Here is a 20,152-nt window from a genome sequence, read left to right as displayed (position 1 = left end):
ATTTTGTCTGAACTGTACTGTGGTCTCCCTGTCTGATCAATTCATTATTGTTTTGCTAATGACCCGTTACCAGGCATGTTCGTTTATTTTCCAGTGAAGACGCTAAAAATGACTTCTTACTTTGTTCGTACAATGTCACAGCTTTTCTTCTCAACGTTTTGACCCGCTCATTACTGTATACCCTCCGCACAGCGCGCTAAGCACCGAAGAACGCGAGAACAGACATGGAGTGTGACTCGTGAAAAGATTCTCACCGACGTGAGAACAATGCTATGCGAACCGTAATGAAAAAGCTTTTCAACTCACGGTGTTACGTTGAAAAGGGTTTATTCTTTTTTTGAACGTAACAGTGATGATTAATGTTGCATTGTTGTTGGCAATAAAAACAACTTGTTACTCTTAAAGTCTTGATCAGTGTGGAGAAAAATAGAGTAGGTAGTTATTCTTCAACATTTTGCCAGCCCTTACTTCTTTTTTTGGTCGTTGTCGTTGTAATCAGGGATCTTTTTCTCTGTTTTTCTCATTGACCTGCTTCTAACAGTTCATAATTATTTCTGGTTCGTGCTATCCTGCCGTCGTATTCCCTTCTTTGCAGCTTTAACTTGTCGTTGTTCTCTTGTTTTTAAAATTGCCTTCATCACATAAAATCTTCCAGATGATAACAGAACTGCTATGCGAAGAGCGCACACAGCCGAATAAAACCAGGAATCATCCAGCTCCTTAAATACCATTGCATGGTACGGAACAAGCGTCAAACTTTTAAGCAAAACTACAAACATCTCACAGCTAGTGAGAGGTGATCTACGGTTAAACAAGGCCAGATTTGCAGTAGTAACTGTTCTGTAGACTCGCTTTCCAATCCTCGCAAGTGCGTCTGTAATGTATACTAAGTCACATAAGGAAACCAACCAAGCGTACAGCAAGCTCGTATTGTCTGGATTGCAGCTTGCGATCAAGCAACCGGTGACCACGGTGTTTGTCACGTAAAATCCCCACAATCGGGACAAAATCACATTGTAACCGGCCATGAGCGTTCACCACAGAACGACTATTTGATCAACGACTTCAGACAGCGCGCTTTTATTAAACCTTTATGTCGTCATTCTTCGTTTGCGCGCATTTTCTCGGATGTTACAATCAGGCAACTTTCAGCAGAGAAGCACGTGCTACCACAAACTCGTTCTTGAAAGTTAAAGAACAGACTCTAACGATGCTAGTGCTCCCTTCTCACGGAAAGAGGCGGTATGCAATGAGCAATGGCCTAATTTAGAAAATATGTGTTACTCGGATGCATTGGCGAGGACGAGCAAAAACTCCAACGATTCCTTGATGGCTTCGAGCTTTTTCTCGCGCGACATCAGCGCGCGTGCAAATATAATCTCTGGATAGAAGTTTATAACATTTGTACATTTTTATATGTTGGTTCTCGTAGAGATGGATATTTCTGGGCTGTATTTGGTCTTTTTGCGCATCTCGTTTCGCGTGATTGTTACAAACAGAAAGAATTTTCAGACATACTTCATGGTTGATTGCGAAACTGTCACAGAATTTTAACGGGGCCTTCTCTGAAGGGAAGAAATCGAGAAGAAACGAAAATCTCCAGAGGCGAATAAAAAGTTAACACGCTTTGAAGAAAGAGCGAAGCTCGAAGGAAACTGATCTCCGTTTTTTGGGAATAAACCCAGAAGTTGCAGATCTTACAAATTGAACAGAAAGGCCTACCAAAGGTCTTACTAAAAATGATGTAAATTCCGCTGTACAGGGCTAAACTTCAGTGCTAACTACTGGACTTACCATAACTACGGTAATCCTTAGACCGTAAGCAACATTTTGAAAGCATGAAGTCTTTAAAGTAAGAAATGGTTCTGTGATATTTTCAAAAACAAAAACAAACAAACAAATGACAATGCACGATTGTTGCTGCTTTAGACGACAGTTCTTTTTAAACCGAGATTTAAGTGAATAAATCCTGAGATGTCAACAAAACGACAGATATATAGAGGATATTACACGGTGGCGCGAAGATATGAATTTTATTTTCGAGTGGCAAAACAATATTTTACGAACGAGCGTAGCGAGTGAGTAAAATATTGCTTTTGCCACGACAAAATTAAATTCATATCTTCAAGCCGCCGTGTAATGTTCTTTTTATTGTAGAGACAAAATGACATCCACTCGGGTCCCGGATGTAGTTTTTATGAACTTTACGAGTGGTATATTTTCCAGTAAAACACTCATGTCTATATAATGCATGTGATATATACTGGTTGCTTTTTCATGCAAGCATATTAAAAACAAGTTATTTGTTACCCATAGTGAGTGAGCGAGTCGAGACGTTTCACGACGAAATAAAGATGACCCTGCAAGTTCAGTTCGAAAAAGACACTTAACAGTTCTGGAAAAAATATGGACTCTTCGAAAGAAACCTTTAAGTTCCGCCTGGGTCACTCCGCAGCCCCGCGAAATAGCCGATGCCTTTTGAATGACCGGAAAAAGGTGCGTAATTGTAAACAAATACAGTAATTACAAATGAAACAAAGTAAAATAAAAGTTAAGTAAGAAAGAAGGGAATAACAATAAAAAAAAAATACTTGGCTATGTACGGCTTCTCCGCTACTCGTATGGTAAGAAGGTTAAATTAGAGTTCGGATTTATAACAGTTTAGAATATTTTCAATATAAGAGGCACTAATATTTATGATGTTTTCATCGCACATGGACATGATGTTTAAAAATAGTGCTTTCCAAGACATATTCGTAAAATTACTGTTTATCGAGTATAGGCTCTCTAAGAAGGTACCCCTTATATGAGAAAGTGATGAGTGATCATGAGTACATTTCAACAAATAGTGGAATTCATCTCGGATCTATTACAAATTAGGGGGCAAAGCCTAAATATAATTTCTTTGTATTTGTAACCCAGTATGTGCAGTAAAATTACAATCCTCCAGACGCTTAAGGATACTTCACTAATGAGCGACTTACAAATGATCATGATAGGTGAGGTCGTAAGTCATAGTACAAGGTTCAACTTACAATTAGGCAATTCATTTTCTGAGACGGGACCGGGGGAAGGATAACTCCCATACAGTGTTCATATATGCTAAAGTATATAGAAAGAATTAGTGGGCTAAGTCTCGCTCAGGGTTAAAAATTGCGGAGTGTGGTTGGCTCACTTGGAGTGTCCGAATTTTCAGAACGGAAAGCCCATTTCTTTTTTACTCATGGGGTATCGCTTAAGGCGAGAGCTCACTTGGGGTTGTGAATAAAGAAATAACTTAAAGGTCATCATGTGTCGGGAATCCCGAAACTTCGAGTTCTAATGTGTCATCTGGTTGAAGTTTTTAAAACACTTTTAGGGGTCGCCTTATATTTATCCGCATGGCAAACTTGTTTGCCTATCCATACACCCTCGCCACGCCAGGAAACAGGTGTACCGTATAAGGTCTCTAAATCATTGCATAGTTAGTAGAGGAGACTGGTTAGGAAACACGGCAAACATCAAAGTTGAAACAATGGTGCTGTAGGTTATGTTGGAAGCTCCCTGACCATGCACAATCCCCCGGGGGGGTACTTTAGGAATTTCTGGGTGGGGATGTGGGAGAGCACCAAGTGTGAGCAGATAGAAGAAATGTTTCACTTTCACTATTGCTTGCTAAATAAACTCACTTTGTTTGTTCGAAAGATTACTTCAGGTCTTAATTTAACTCTCTGACCGCCGCTCGCGTCGTCATAACCAAAAGTAGCAAATGGAACCCTTAACCTATACCAGAGCTAGTTCAGCTGAATTTGCCACCCTATACTAGAGTAAACTCCCCAACCCCCCCCTGAATAAATTAATGCAATATTTCTACTGGTCAATAACTCCAAAATGATAGGAATGCTATTGAACATTGTGCACGGTCAGGTTCAAAAAAGCTAACAAAAACCTATAGCAAAGGGTTTCCCAACCATTCTACTTTAATTCAAAACTATGATCATTGTAGCTTCAGTTCAGACATGTCAAATTTCTTTATAGATGAGTTACTTTAAGGGACGGACCATGGGTGGGTGGGAGGGGCGGATTTTCGAGCCGCAGGAATTTTTTTTCGTTATCAAATTCCTTGCATGAATTTTTCAGGTTAGGCCGTAGCATGAATATTTTTTTAAGGTTAATTGGCGTGCATGAATTTTTTCTTCATTTAATTTTCCCTTGCGCGAATATTTTTTTCTACTTCGCCCCCCCCCCCCCCCCCGCATTAATAAGTTTTCTAATTGTCCGTCCCTAAGCGCGAGAAGAATGCGCGTTATGTCACGTCGACTCTTTGTGCTGTCTGCACGTTGAACACGTGAACATGTGACGAAGTTTACAGTCTCTCCGACACCTCGTTAAAACAGACACCTTGAGTTGGTCCCTGCCTTTCTTTGCTCTCTTTACTTGATATCTATGACATCTCTACCCAAGACGGACACTATAAGTCACGCTATAAAAGTGCCGGAAAGATTTGACTGTATATCAGTTGGGGGTCAAACCGGCGCAAAGTGACGAGGAACATTTTCGGGAACACCTAATTAAATTGATGACGTGCTAAATGTTTTTCAGCTCTATTCATTAGCAAGAGCTAATGCAAAAGTACACTTGGCTCCAAGGGGATTATATGGCGACGCATAAATTATATGTATCGTGTACATTGAAGGCTGGCATAGGTCATAGCGGACGTTCAACTCTTTTCGATGAACGCGAGCGAGCTTCAGCAACAGAGGATGTTCAAAGTTGATGCAATTATATAGCTTTTCCGTCTTTGTTTTTTTTTTAGATTGCATGAGCTATAACACCTGATTATAGAGATTTAAGGAGGCAGGCGAATATATAAATGTCAGGTAGCTTGCACGTGAACAAAGAATGTGCAGAGCGAAAAATAAAGGATGACAATTTCCCCTTCCTTCAACTTTACTCCCTTAGAGAATAGAAAGAGTATGGCGAAAGTCGAGTCATGTTGAATTTGAAATGGCAGACGTATGGATTTATTCTGTAAAGATTAAAATGAAGATTGAACAAACAAAAGACAATAACAGCGAATACTGGACAAATCGAGGTAGCATTGCTCACTCGTGAGCGAATATTGAGTGCCTCTTTTTCTTTTTTAGTTTTACTTAATGATGTTGGAATCATTGGAATCATTAAGGTATTGCTTCATGATACATGCCAATTAAAGCTAATTAAAGACAAGGTAGGAGTCTAGATAGAAGGCAAATTTTGATTTAATTAAATTCTATGCCACAGAAACATATTTTCTCTTTTAAATAAAATTTGTTTTTTACATCATTGGCATTAACCAAACTACTTGCTGAATTAACAGCCTTGGATCGGGATAAGGGCAATCATTATTATTATCATTATTATTACTATTAAACAGATAAATAACCGACATAACTTATGCAACCATTAACAAACTAAATTGGGCTCTCTTGAACTTTATAACGTACGTGCGTTGCGGGTTTAGAAAACATCTCGTTTGACCCAGCCCCAAAATCTTTTTTTTTTTCTCGCTTGCAAATAATTACGGCGAGATATACAAAATGTTGTACAACCGAATCGAGGGAAGCAACTTTTTTTTTTCAACTTTTTCAGCAAACAACACAGAAAAATGTCTACGCTTCATGATTTGCAGCCATCTACTGAGATATTTTTTTTACAAAATAACATTTATTGAATTTTATGTCTTGTGGTTTTTTATGAGTATACACTATATACATTGCACAGAATTTGGCACGCATTTAAAGCTGAAAGAAAAGAAAATCGTTACGGTTATCGGAAAAGTCTGTCCTTCTGACCTTTGAACAAAAATAATAATAAAGATAAAACAACTCAAATCATTGTTTCAGATACTAGCATATACACGTAAAAGGACCGAATGGAAATTTAACAAGCTCAATGTACGGGTGGATTTTAATAACCTGTCGTTTAATATTTCCATTGGAAACCTTAAACCCAATGTATAGGGCCTTTTTTTCGTTTTTGTTATTATTATTTTTTTCGGCCAACGAGTCAGCACATTAACTAAATCCACAGCAGAAGTTTATTATTACATAACACATTCAATCATTTCGAGCGGAACATATGTGAAAACAATACTGTGTGTCCATTACGGTCAAAATAAATCCGGTATCGACGTGCTGTATCACAAATTGTTCAGATTTCGCCGCAGATTTTTGTAATACTTAGCGCTGTTTAACAAAGCACATCTCTTTTCTCTTCCAGTCTCTGCGTTCCAACTCCATGGCTTTTAACATCTCGATATGTTCCAAAAACGGAGATTTTTTCACTCTTGTTCCCCCTGTTTTCTTCCAACTTTCTTTCTCTGTCGCCTTTAGTGAAGTTCCTCTTTTTTCCTGAGCACGAAGCCGGCCAGCTTTCAATAATTTCGAAACTGTCCAGATAACGTGGCAATAAATTCGTCCAGTTTGCAAGAGTCGCGCCAAGCGAACCCCGCAAACAACTAGATAAAGACCAGAAATATCCAGTTCTAAAAGAACCAGCACGTGAAAAGGAACAAACGTTGTAAAATTTAACACAGAAATAACAGTTTCTAAAAGTGTCCATGGTTCCGTTTGTTTCTTGAACAAAAATGAAATGGAAGGCCCGGAACAGACTGAGTTTTTACTCGCTCTCGCCAACGCGTCCATGATGTACACCAAGTCGCATAGAAACACAACCCAGGCACAGAATAAGCTTGTGTTGTAAGTATTGATTCTAGATAGCCACCAGCCCGTCACAATAGAATGAGTCACGTATAAATCCCATATCCTAGAAGCCATAACAGAAAAGGAACCCATCCTGGGATTATTTTGGCTTCAGCGAGGAGAGATGGTCCAGCAATGATTGATCTCTCCAGTAGATGATTACGACGGATGCATATTATTCAAATGAATGGTTTTAACCATAGTGGGCTTTTTGTTCAAAAATACAAAATGCAAATATGCACGTGAGTAGTGACTGGGGGTTCAAAGTGCGTTCATGATCAGCCCATGTGAAGGGATGTCACGTTATAAATGACAAAACGTCCGGGTTCAAGGAAAATTATGGTAATAATCAATGTGGCAGAACTGTATACCAGTTGGAAAAACGACTACAGTTCTTACCGCGGATTAAATCATATTTCTGATTAGGGCTTTTAAGAGGAAGAAAGAGTATTTAAGGACACCTGCTAGCGCAAGACTGTTACTGTAAACGCGACCTCCAACAGTTAAAAGAAATTAAACAAAACAAAAAGGGATTTCTTTGGTCCACTTACTAACATAAACGGATATCGTAAATAAGCAGCTTTTGAAAATCGAGTCCCAGTTTGAGACCTATTGTAGTACTCTGGGAAGTGGTAAGGGTTATTAAAGTTCGAAGTTCTTTTCAGAGCTGTTCAAATTTCACTGGTTCCCTGAAAGCCCCTTACGTTGCGAATTACCCGCAGCAAACCCTGAAGAGCTTGCTATTGTCTTGATCGAGTCGAGAAAAATTAGATCGCTAGACCAGTTTTCTTTGATTGTGAAGTGTCATACCAGTTCGTATTGCTAACTCGCTTCCAGTCAAGCGTAATTCGCTTTTTTTTTTTAACCGGTGCCCCTTGTCAATCACCCCAACAAAAACTGTTCATCATTTTAATGGTAAACCAAATGTCAAAGTCTCATTTGGTGGCCTAGGCCTAGTTTGCCCAACCTGGCACAAAAAGAAAGAAGAGATTCCTCTTCTTTTCGCGTGCTTTCGCGTGGACAATCACCAAAAATGGAATCAACGCTGAAATCCCTAGCGAACACAAACAAAAACCGAACAAATCGGAAAAGAGTACTAAGCGCTCTCGAGGAAAACAATATGACGGCTGAGAGCTGAAGTAGACCCGAGCTGCGAAGAGGATATGAGTCGAAAAGTACCTATTCTTTGACGTCACTTGCTTACAGTACTTTGATTGGTCAATGGACAAGACCGTTTTCTTACAAGGAAAACAAGCTGTAGATGAGAGCAAAACGACCATTTCCACTTTTAAGGTCTGATAGAACCCTTGATCTAACTGAAACATGATGCACAGTTTCTATACCGTATGGCGCACATGCGCGGTATGTCCTTTTGTTTGGATAATTTTTTTTATGAGGAATACGTAAAATAATTTAGCATTCCTCTTCCTCTTCCTGCAGATGCTGGTCTTGCTACCTCTAGTCCTAAAACAGATTTGTTTGAAAGAAAAAAAAAAGGCCTCAAAAACGCGTAGTCAAGATGAGACAACAAAGTATTTCCGCAAAATCCCCATGTGTCAATAGGTTCTTTTCAAGTCTAATCTCTATTTAACTATAATTTAGCCTTAGTTAGTCAAAAGGTGGATAAGGCTGAGGATAACGCTATCCACAAGATATTTGTCTATGGAGTGGATAACGCAGTTGGCCGGTTTCGCTAACACTTTTCCGGTGGATAGCACTATATATCGTTTGATCCATCGGGCCTGGAAAATACGTTATTACCGTCACTTTCAGTTGGTAGATATCAAGAACTCATTTTTTAACTATTCAAATTTTCTTGAATGTTCTTAACCCTCGCGATTACCTAAGGCGAATACTTAATCGGACCTATCCGCTCCAGTCCTTAGTAGGATTAAGACAACCCGGATGTCTAGGAAGCTTAAGCAACGACGACGGCGACGCCAACGAGAACGGCAAAAAAAACAATAGGTTTAGGCTAGCAAAACAACAACTCTGCACGTGTATCACGCTTTTTTGTACATTTCTTTGCCGTCAGTGCACGAGTACGACGTGAAAACGCCAAATTTCACGTTTTGTCGAGGACGTGAACACAAGACGACGACTTTCTTCTTCTTTTCTTGAACTTCGATACAGTCTTTTTAGAATTCCACAACAGAACAAATTGTCAACATTTGATGAATTGGACGAGATGGAATAACTGTAATAAAGTTTGAAGCGGCGCGACTTATTTTTTTTAGTGACGTTTTCGTAGCCCTTGCCTACGTTGTTGCTTAAGCTCCCCAGCTAATGCAGGAAGCCAGCGTGCTTAGACCAAGGCCTAGTCACCCTGATCCGCGTGCCGCATTGCATCAGAAGAATTTCTATATAATCGTCTCGATTACCGGGGCAGAAGTTGTGACGACTCGGGCCATCGAGAATAAACCAGACGATTCTATCGAAAAAAGGCTCTATGGATTAGCTATACAAAGAAGTGTTCAAGAAAGTAAAAGGTTTGGCGGCTTTATCGACACCTTCGGAGAAATAAAAAGTCGTAGGCAAAAAAATGTACAATGTGCCATAATGTGGCCCACATTCGACACTGTATGGCTGTAACTCCGAACCCATGACTTGTGGTTGCGTAAGTGTCCGGTAATATACTCGATTTAGCCAATCACAGAGCGTATTCTTTAAAAATTTGCACCTCTTCAAATAAAAAAGTGCTTTAGCAACGACAACGTCAAAAAAAAAAACAACAAAAAAACAAAAAAAAACACGATAGGTTTAGGTTGGCACAACAGTGCATTACGCTTTTTGTACATTTCTGTGCCCTCACAGTACGGACTACGACTTGAAAATGGCTAATTTCACGTTTTATGGAGGACGTAAACAGGCGACGACGAATGTTTCTCTCTCTTCTAACCATGAGTGCACTCCCCAAGAAACCAACTCCTTAGAAATTCGCCTACGATTGACTAAATGCGACAAAGTTTGAAAACGCGAATTCATTTTATAAGTGACGTTTTCGTTGCCCTCGCCGTCGTCGATGCTAAAGCTCCTTCATGTTAGAATACACTCAAAAGTCTCTTACCTGCATTTTTTGGTGGGCTGTAACAAATGCCCCCAAAATTATTCTTTCTGGCCTCCGCGAAGTGCCTGGCTCTACCCACACCGGCCAAGTGAGGGCCGTTCGCGCATGACGATGTTGGGTAAGTCGGCTGTCCACAAACACTCGACACCGCAGCCACTTCAGGCTTGGTCGTATGCCCGTGTAATCTTAGTGTTTTCTCCATTTCATTTTCTATAAAACCAGCTCTTAATTCCATCGGGCCCACCGCGGAAGATTCCCTAGTAAAACTGTTCGTTTTCTGGGAGGATGTTAAAAGATTTTGCCGTCCGCAAACATTAGAAATCGCAAATTCTCCCTCTTTGCTTCTTGCCTCTTGTAATGCCGATTTATTTTCCATTCCGCTGTTTGCAAAGTTACTTCTTAATTTTGTGTTGTCATGTGTAAAAGGTGTTAACACAGTGTTGTGTGGGTGTTGAGAAGAAACGCCTTCGTTTGTAAAACGCTGAAGTGTAAGATTACTCTCGTTCATGACTTCTTCTTTTTTGCACGCACCACTTTGACTTCCCACCACATTTTGTTTATTAGCGCACTCAGAACTATTCTGCATTCGCTGAACACAATATTCAAATATAGGGTTTCTTTGTTTTGTAGCAGTGTTTGTTAAGACACCTGTATTAACCACAGGTTGCACCTCTTGTCCAACGTTAGTGGGAAATGAATGTTGCATCATATAATTGTCTGAACTTTTGTTACATCCTTGAGAGCTGGCCCATCTTTGCGAAGGTAACAGCATTCCAGAGCTGAAAAACAAAGAAACAAATGACAGGACCCTTTGGTGACAACCAGCCTACCCCGAATCAGTCAGTTGGATTCGACTTTGCTCTATGATATGTACACTTTTTAGAAGTCCTGTATTTTTTTCCTGGTTGGCTGTGCCATTTAAAGGACTTTTCATACCTGTTTGGCGCGAAATTCACAGGTCGAAAATTCTACCGGTGACGTCATGACAATTAACCAATAGGACAGTGAGTGATATTTCACGCCGCTCCCGACAGAGTATATTATGTCAATTATTTCTCTTCCCGCAAGAATTGATAGCGGAGCTCTCGCGCGCAGCGTAGCACCATGGGTAAGAAAATTTGGTTGTCTATGCATGCATCCAAGTAATTTTGGTTCGGATAAAATCGTACCGTACGTCCGTACGTACGTCCACCCCGTTATGTAAGGCGAGGTGAAATTTTGCATTTCAAGTACCCGTGCGTTTCGGCGGTAAATCGCATAGCCACCCGGACTTTTAGAGATAAGAAAAAAAAAAAGCAGCAATAAAGCCCATTCTTTCTTTCGAGCCCATTCTTTCTTTCGACTTACTTTTAATGTCTACATTGACGTGGCTAACAAAGAAAGAGCTAGAGCGAGAGATAAAAAAAACAAAGGAGACCAATTTCGTTGGAAGAATAACATGAAAATGTTTTAGCGGCGGTGAGAAAATGAGAAATGCTAGCGGACACCAAGGTGAAATTGAGTGGCAGCGAAAAAAAAGTGAACAGGAACACATACAACATTTCCTCCATAAAACGTGTAACTAGGAAGTTTCTGGAAGTTTCACGTTGAAGCCACTCAAAACAACGGCACAGAAATATACAAAAAAAGTGTGCTGCACGTGCAAAGTTGTTTTTTTGCTAATTAGACCTACTGATTTTTTTGGCTGTTTTCTTTTCCTTTGCCTTTTAGAATTACACGATTTTATATTTTGTATGAGTGAACTATAGATATGAATGAGAGCTTCGCTTTTAGCCCTGGCTAAATCTATATATTAATATGATTCAAATCCACTCAGACGAAACAAGTCGACCTTGAGACTTCGTCGCTCGCTCGGTCGCTGCGCGACCTCATGCATTAAAGCTCGCTTCGCTCACTTCTAAGAACTTATGGGAGGTCGACTTGTGGCAAGTCCATATGAAGTGACGAACTATGCCAAACCGATGTCAAGGGACGAGCAATACCCTTGAAGAACTAAACACACAAACAAACATAAACGACAGGACTTCCTTGGTAACAACCAGTCTACTACGAAAAGGGCACTACAGAAACACGATGGCGCGGGACGATCGAGCGGATGTTGACGATTATACTGGAACCAGGCTTCATCAATATTGATCCAACTAAGTTTTCTTAAAAAGACACGCGCGTTTACGTTAGAGACAGAAAGTCAGGCAATGTGATTTGACTTTAAAACTGGGATATCATCTCTAACAGCGTAAAAAAACCAGGTACTTGAATGTTAACGTGATACGTAAAATATGCAATAAACAATAAAAAATATATAAAATTTTGCGTGATTTTTTTCTTACTTTGCATTTCTTATTGCTGCTTCTCTTCTCATCTGCCGTTTGAATTTTTCTCTTTCTTCTGGACTTAAACTGCCAAAAAAACAACAATAAATAAACAGCAACAACTCACCATCTCATAAAATCAAAATAAATGGGCTGGAATAAATTTTGGAGACACTTAGAAATATACTTTAAAGGTTTTCAGACATTAATTTTTGGTTTGTTTGTTTGTTTGTTTTTTCAAATTTTGATGAAAGTTATATTGAATTTTAGAAACTGAGACAGGGAAAATTTTGCTGATGTTAAAGTAATGTAAAATACCACGTCCGTTGAAAATAAATAGCAGGCGCACCCAACGACAATTTTTGGAAAATATCTGTTCGGAAGACGATTTAAGATCTAGAATTTTTGGAACATTTGTTAATTTCTTGCTTGCCTGCCTCTCCTAGAATTTTCGACCCCCCCCCCCCCCCCCACCAAAAAAAAAAAAGGTATAATTGCCCATTTTTAACGGATTTTAACCCTAAAAAGGTCACCTAGAATTTTCGGGAACCTTTTTTCTAGCTAAAATTTTACAAAAGGTAAGTTTTGATCCCTATAATTTTCGGATCACTAGACTTTGAACAATGCTATGTTTAAGACGGGTGGTTTTGAACTATATTCTCGTTGGGTGCCCCTGAAATAAATCCTTGCTTAGCTCCCATTACGTCAAAATTTCGGATTAGCTTTAGTCTTTCAGTGTTTCTTATTTGAAGGGATTGAGGTTAGACAAAAGAAAGGACTTTGAATGATCCCCACGCAAAAAATACAGATTACTGGATTTGGTGTTGGTGATATAACCCTTTAGACCCAAATATCACTCTGAAAATTCTCCACACTGATCGCCATACAATTCCTTACAGAATAAGTTGAGAGAATTTAATTGGAGATCAATGCATTTTCTCTGTAGTGTTCATCTTAGCTATTTATTATGTATTAATAAATACATTAGAAAAAATTGATATTGATCACTCTTAAGCTGACTTTCAGGTACTTTATCATGACATTACATAAAATCAGAAACCATAATTATATCGATCAGCTGATAACGTATTTTCTCAAACCTTAGCGTATCTGTGACAGCATGAGAAGTTTGAGTTGTCCCTTGCTTCCACTGGGATGCATTAATTTCATTATGTTCAGTCCACTGGAAATCGCTCTCTTCACCTAGAAACAGTGTAAAACATTATGATTAAAGCCTCAGGGAAGTGGGAAATTAGGTCTGGTTACAGCTAACCTAACTGCAACCTACCTACCGGTACTCCCATCATTTATTACATGGCGGAAACCTACCCTGCAAACAGAGCTTTCTCTCTTGCATGGCTTCTAGCATTTAAATAAATAAAATAAATAAATAAATAATGATTTGGAGGTAGCACATCCACAAAGTGGTTCTTCGGCTACCTCATTCCTTGTCAAATTACAAAGTCATTCACATTGCTTGTCAGTCATGTAATTGGTTCATTTTAAACACGACACACAAGTGAGGCGAACGACATCATAAGCGCTACAATGTAAGACAGAAACCTCTGCTTGCAAGGTAGCTGAATCCAATAGCAGGCTAGATGAAGCAAATCCTGCATTCAGATTAGCTACACGAGTGGCCAAGATAGGCCGGCAAAAGCCCTGTAGAGTAGTACAAAATGATTAATTGGCAGAGGAAATTGGACACAGCAAAAAGCATGGAGAAAGAGAAATTTAACAGTTTTTTAGACTGAAAGCAAGGCTGTGCTCTAACAAAAATTGAAGGGAGCCCAGTGCTCTGATCCTGTGAAATCCAGGATGCTCAGTATAACTATGATTTCTATGAATTAACTAGGATTTTCTTGTCACCCGGGGGCAAAAGTAAGGTGGCAAGGGCAACCAGGCAATTAATTAAAAGTATTTTATGTCTACTTTACCTTACAGACGGGCTCTGCTCTTGAATTTTACCCGGTTTACTTTTAACAAAACTACAGATACCCGAAAGTTTCAAGTGAATGCTTCTTACAGACCTGTATCCCAACTCTCCGAAGATTCTTGTATATCCTCAGTTTTGTGATAACTTGGAACAGAAGTGTTTCCTTTGAAGTAGAATCCATCTTCATCTTTTTCACTTCCTGTTAACAAAATAATAACATGCAACTATCCAACTAGCCTATGTGGCAGGCCTTCGAAAGGGAAGAGAAAAGGGAATTTTGGGCACAAAAGCACGCTGCAGCTACTATCCAACTCGTGAATACAGCTGTACATGTATCTCCTCGCTTCTCGGGACCTGTGGAAAATTGCTAGGTGACAAGCGAGGAATGACAGCTGTATTCGCAGACCAGTAACTATCATCATAATAAAATTAATAATTATCCACTCCAAAAATCACCAAAGATTGACTTCTACCTTTCACTGGAAAACTAGGACTGATTTGATAGCAAATTATACTACGGGAGTGCTGGAAAAAGTTCCATCTGAAGGGCGACACAAACAGGACAACTCGGATTAATATTAATCCGTGGATTATAATAATAATAGATTATAATATGGTTATTATAATCCGGTAATAGATTATTATAATCCAGTAATAGATTATTATAATCCAGCAATAGATTATTATAATCCAGTAATAGATTAAGGCACGGCAAAAATTGGAAGGATTAGATTATTATTAATAATAATCATCCGGATTAATATTAATCTCTATAATAATTCAGATCAGAGCTATGACAGACAAACTGCAGACATTACACGCTGAACAAGGGACTGACGGGACATAACACTGATCACATCAGTCACATGATCACTTGCATATGTTAGAGATGGTAGCGATGTTGAGCCTAGAAGTAAATGAAAAGGAACAAGCACCTCTGGGCTAGCGAATCCGTGCGGTGGGCATGTGTTTTTACATGAAAGGAGACCTTAAGAAAGGGAATAACTACCAGCTGCGTAGGAATCGCGACAATCCCAAAGACACTAACTGTTTCGAGGTTTGGAGCTGGCATATCACAATGGCGACTATGAACATGAATTTCTGAATTTCCGAATTTGGATGCCACCAGCTAACCCATCAATAACAATGGCTCCTTCTATGACACCAATCCTGAAACCCAGTCCTCTAACACAAACTCCTACTTTAAGTCCAGCATATACGCAGACGGTCTAAATCATGAAATGCTCCCTGGGAAATAACTTTCTCTATGGATCAAACTCAGAAAGACTGAGTCTTTTAGAAATAACTGGAAAAGATTCAAGGATTTCCTTTGATGATGTGCGCACTGACATCCCTTTCACTTCGTTATTTTTTTTATTACTTAAGATCTTTATTCTATTCTACGTTAAAAATCTTCATGGCCCTGCAAAAAATTCAGTTGCAACTGTATTACCAGCAGAGCTGAGACAACTGCCGACTTCTGCTACTAAAATATAATAACGTATAATAAGGAGTGCGGTTATTGACTGAATGTAATTAAGAGTTTTGTTCACAAAGTACTAGCACAAGTAGCAAATTCGTCGTGGTTAGAATAGAATATTTTCTTTATTGAGACTTGTACAAATTTGAGCTATGTGGGATTATATTTATCAGATTAATATTAATCCTAATCTCAAAGCTCAGTTATGGATTATAAATAATCTATTACTGGATCTAATATTAGGATTAATATTAATCTGATTAATATTAATCCTACATAAGATTAATAGTAATCCTAATTGATCAAGGCACGGCTCAAACCTCAGTAATGGATTATAATAATCTATTACTGGATTATAATAATCATTAGGATTAATATTAATCCGATTAATATTAATCCGAGTTGTCCTGCACAAATAGTAAAACTCTGTCTCCCTACTTAGAAAAAAAAAACACACATGCTACAGATTCGTCATGGGCAGGGCTTTTAATAAGGGCCCCCAGGTACTTTCATAGGAAACAAAAGAAAAATGGAACAAAAAAAAACCTTCTCTAGTCTTAAGTAAGGGAAATTAAGATGACTGTTTTTGCTTCTTGGCCTACTTTTTTTTTCTTTCAAATTTCAAATCTAGAGGTGTCTTTCCCTAGATCAAAAGCAGGTCCTGGAAGGCTGAGGTTAAAAGTTACAGTATTTCATTTCTGCCAGAAAGCTCCCCAGCCTCTTTACTCAATATCCATGTACCATGAGGTCTGGATCCCCAAAGAAGATTTTAAGTGCATATTAAACAAGATCTGGGTTTCACAATTCCTGCCTCATGATCAATGATGCTAAAAATTATTCAAACAAATCAATCTTCCCCCCTGCAAAAAAAGGGACCCTCTAAACTGGGAATGGTGACACTGTAAAAATTTCATCCCTCCACAGAGAAATACTCAGACTGCACAAATTGATCTTTCCATGCTTTTTTTTGTTCAACTTTTGACATGGACAAGTGGACAAGAAATTCAGTAAACTCAGCTGGAAAGAGCACCTTTAAATTAGTAAAATAGCAAAGTTTGAAATTGTTTTGTTCAAAAATAAGAAGATATAGCTCTTGAAATTCATGGAATTTTACAGATGTTTGTATGGTGGGGGGCACAAACTTGCGACCAATCATACCAACGTCTGTAAATTTCACAACTTTGCAGGGCTAATTTTATCTTTGTGTACTTAAGACTTATCACTTTCAACATATCACTTCCAAATTTGGCAGTTTTACTTATTATTTTCAGGTGTTCTTTACGGTAGAGTAAATGAAATTCTCATAACCGGTCCATGTCAAAAGTTGAAAAGACTGCTCTGGAAGGGTCCATTAACAAAGGGTTCTTCTGGTTGAACAACTTTTTAGTGCTGTCTGGCCTTAACTTGTAGTTTTAACATACCTTTGTAGTTATACTGTTCTATAACTGTCTGAAAATTAAAACAAAGTAAAATTTGTAAAGACAATCCACTTATATATATATGGAGAACAAGGCTGAAAATCCAATATTTATCATTATGATGGGGAGTGAAGAATGAGGCTCTCTTAGGGAGGCTACATCATGTCTCTGTTCTGAATTTCAAAACCTGTATCCTCACGTATCAAGGAGGAAGCCATGTCGGTGACGGTAATTTACTATTGTATCTGCGCATTTCTGTGTCGTGTCGCAGATTCAACCCATCATTGTGTCATTTGTCGCCATTTTTGCTGTCCTTTGTTACTGTTTCAAGGCTATCTTGATTATCAGATTTTACCCTATACTTTAATAGGGCCTCCAGAAAGGGGTTCAAGGAAAAAAAATAAGGTTTACTGCCTTGTACAAAAACTTTAACACATTTCTAACCATTTGGTTCTTGAATGCAAATTGGGTAAAAAATCAAAGAATTTTGGTACAGTGGAACCCCGACTTACGGCCACCTCGGAAATACGGTCTGAACCTCATTATTACGGCCAGTTTTTTTTGGCCTGGCAAAACGGGCATACATTTTCTGGTAAAGAAACCCTTGTTAATGTGGTCACCTGTTAATACAGCCAACAGATACATTTTTAAATCCCAAACAGTAGAATCTTATATTTATAATTTCAACCTGTTAATAAGGCCACTCGTTCGAAATTTAGAAAATTAAAATGCCTGTGATGCGTCAATTTCACCGATCTAGCCAGCGGAGCCTGTTCATGTGTTACCTTTAAACTAAAGTACACTTGAAATGCATTTGTGGCAGTTTGACGGCAGTGTTTTTATATGTATCAAAGAAAATGTTCAAGTAGTTTTTGTAATTACTGTATGCGATATCTTCATTCCGATTGTTTATTGAAGAGAACAGTTGTTTAAGAAGAGCGAATGCAATGTATGATGCATTTGTCATTCCGGTTGGTTTAAGTCATGAAATTTGATCCTGCCCCAATAATACGGCCACCCTGTTAATACCCCCAAATTTTTAAGACCCATTGGTGACCGTTTTAACAGGGTTCAACTGTACTGAAAAGGAAATAAGGCCATGGAAAACTGTGAGTGGCAAAGACAGTTTAGTGTACAATAAAGAATGTGATAACAACATACTCTGGACAACATGTACAGCTGGGCATTTGGTATGTCATGTAAGCCACATTTTAAAATGAAGATTGCAAACAAAATGAAAACCAGAGAAACCTTCTCCTGCCGAAATAATTCACACAGCAAGTGTTCTTAGCATATCATTTGACTTCTACTCACCCTATCAGGACATCTGCTGACATGGTGCCGAATTTCCGATCTTAACATAACGTGTTTTGCGTTGAAAGGACAAGTTACGAAGTCCTTTTCAGGGTGATTCTCTCGGCATTTTAACAAATGTTTTTGAAATCTTTTGGCTTTTATCCTATGCACTTCATCGTACGGACATACTAATAATTTTTCTGGATCCCAGCGAGACCAATCTTCGGGTGCAGACCACGCCATATTTCAGCAAGGAGACTGATCGAGAACACAAACTCTGGAACTAGAAAACCTTCGATAAGCGGAGACCGGTCAGCGGGTTGGCATTGCATTGCGTTACAGGCTTCCAGGCCTTGATTAGGACTAAGGAAGTTATTTTTCTCTCCACTGTCTTTTAGTTGACAACAGTCTTTATTTAACGAAATACCAGTATAAATGAAATTATTTCCTCTTATTTTATTTTATTTTATTTTTTCTCCGTGGTCTGGCCAAACGCGAAACGGGCCACTGGGACGAGGTTGACTGGGGACGAAGTTACCCCTGCTGACGTCACAGTCCACAGTCACCTGTCTGTCCGCCATGACGGTCGACCGACGAGAAAGGTCAGAAAGTTTTCCGGCGCCAAATTTGAATTTATGCTGAACAAAACATGGGACGACGGTAAGACATTCATCTTTGAAGTGATAAAATCTTAAAGTAACGTTTTAAAGAAGAAGAAATTATTTGATATCCGGTTTACAGGCGCTAATTGAATTGTTTTCCAGCTACGGAAATCTTGACTTTGCTTTGAAGGCCCTGCCCCATTACAGTCTATCCTTCGGTCAAACATAGAGGCTATCTTAGTTACTTTTGGGAAAATGTAATTTTCGCGATCCCAGCTTAGTCATGAACTTTCTGTTTACCGTACTTCATTTTGAGAAAGGTTATCGGAAAAAGTCAACGCAACAATCCCGAAAGGTAATGTGGCTGATTTTGAGTCCACTGTTCTTCAAAGAAATTTGAAAGAATGGCAAGGGCGCCACGGACATATGTTTGCGTGCGCTAAAGGAAAGCAAAGCCCTCAGACTAGACACAAATTCGACTGCAGAGCGCCGAAGGCGAGAGGGGCGAGCGAAAATGAGCGAAGTACCAGCAGAAATTAAACCGGAAATGGGCTTTGGGAATGTCTAATGTGTACTCAAGCTCGATTACAAGTCGCTGTTTTATGAGCTTGGGCTGAGAAAGCGACGGAATTCGAGGCTAATGTGTACTTACCATTATTCCATCAGCGTTCGGCTTGACAGTTATATTAATTTATTGGTCAAATTGGGAAGCGTAGTGAGGGTGAAGCCAGATCTACTAACTCCTGGCATGGGTGCTAAACCTGCCAACTTTGCGTGTGATTTCCGTATCCACATTTCCCGAATTCCGAAAAAAATCCGATCAATTCCGAACGGTGCCGAAGATTTTCGACGAATTTCGAACGTTACCTAAGATTCCCAAATATTTCGCCAAAGGTTGCCAAGTGTAGCGGGTGCGAAGCGCCAAATCTTGGCACCACTTTGCCTAGATCACACCTACCTCATCTTGGCAAGATTACAAAGCAGTGCTATTGTAAGATCTTCCCGAGGTCACGCACCATGTAATATTCAATGGTACCATTGAACAATGCAGCGTGAACAGGCAAACAAAAAATATAACTGTCTTACGTTGGTCAGTGATAACAGTGATAACATTTATTCCAGTTCATTTACTATGTTTAAATTTGAAATTTAATTAAACTAGGTTTTCAAACAGTATAAATTGTGACCCCCCCCCCCCCCTCCCCCGCCATATGATTTCAGGGACAAAGGTGATAACATGCTCTCAACACTCTCCCACTTTAAAGCAATTGAAATTGACTATAACACGCTTACAAAGTCTTCAGTTTTAGGTGTTATTT

At 39.1% G+C, this 20,152-nt stretch overlaps 1 protein-coding gene across 1 annotated transcript; it reads right to left on the bottom strand.

Annotated features, from left to right (window-relative positions):
* Positions 1-7,665: 7,665 nt before the first annotated feature.
* Positions 7,666-18,506, bottom strand: LOC140945747 (uncharacterized). Its single transcript, XM_073394799.1, has 7 exons — positions 18,250-18,506; positions 16,939-16,966; positions 14,132-14,236; positions 13,202-13,304; positions 12,120-12,188; positions 9,790-10,568; positions 7,666-8,186 (listed from the first exon to the last, which is right to left on the bottom strand). Exons 1-7 carry the CDS (start codon positions 18,472-18,474, stop codon positions 8,113-8,115), a joined length of 1,383 nt encoding a protein of 460 aa, XP_073250900.1. The 5' UTR covers positions 18,475-18,506; the 3' UTR covers positions 7,666-8,112.
* Between the last annotated feature and the right edge of the window lie 1,646 nt (positions 18,507-20,152).

Source organism: Porites lutea, chromosome 8, assembly GCF_958299795.1.
Source record: "Porites lutea chromosome 8, jaPorLute2.1, whole genome shotgun sequence".
Taxonomy (NCBI): Eukaryota; Metazoa; Cnidaria; class Anthozoa; order Scleractinia; family Poritidae; genus Porites; species Porites lutea.
This window is presented reverse-complemented; position numbering and strand designations above follow the sequence as displayed.

Bases quoted from the DNA above. Each gene is read 5' to 3' on its own strand.
- LOC140945747 (XM_073394799.1), bottom strand. From the start codon at position 18,474: ATGGCGTGGTCTGCACCCGAAGATTGGTCTCGCTGGGATCCAGAAAAA. The intron at 14,237-16,938 runs GTATGTTAAAAC...TTTTGTTAACAG, and splicing joins AGAACAGTATAACTACAAAG to GAAGTGAAAAAGATGAAGAT. The intron at 12,189-13,201 runs GTTTGAGAAAAT...TTTTTTTGGCAG, and splicing joins GCTGTCACAGATACGCTAAG to TTTAAGTCCAGAAGAAAGAG.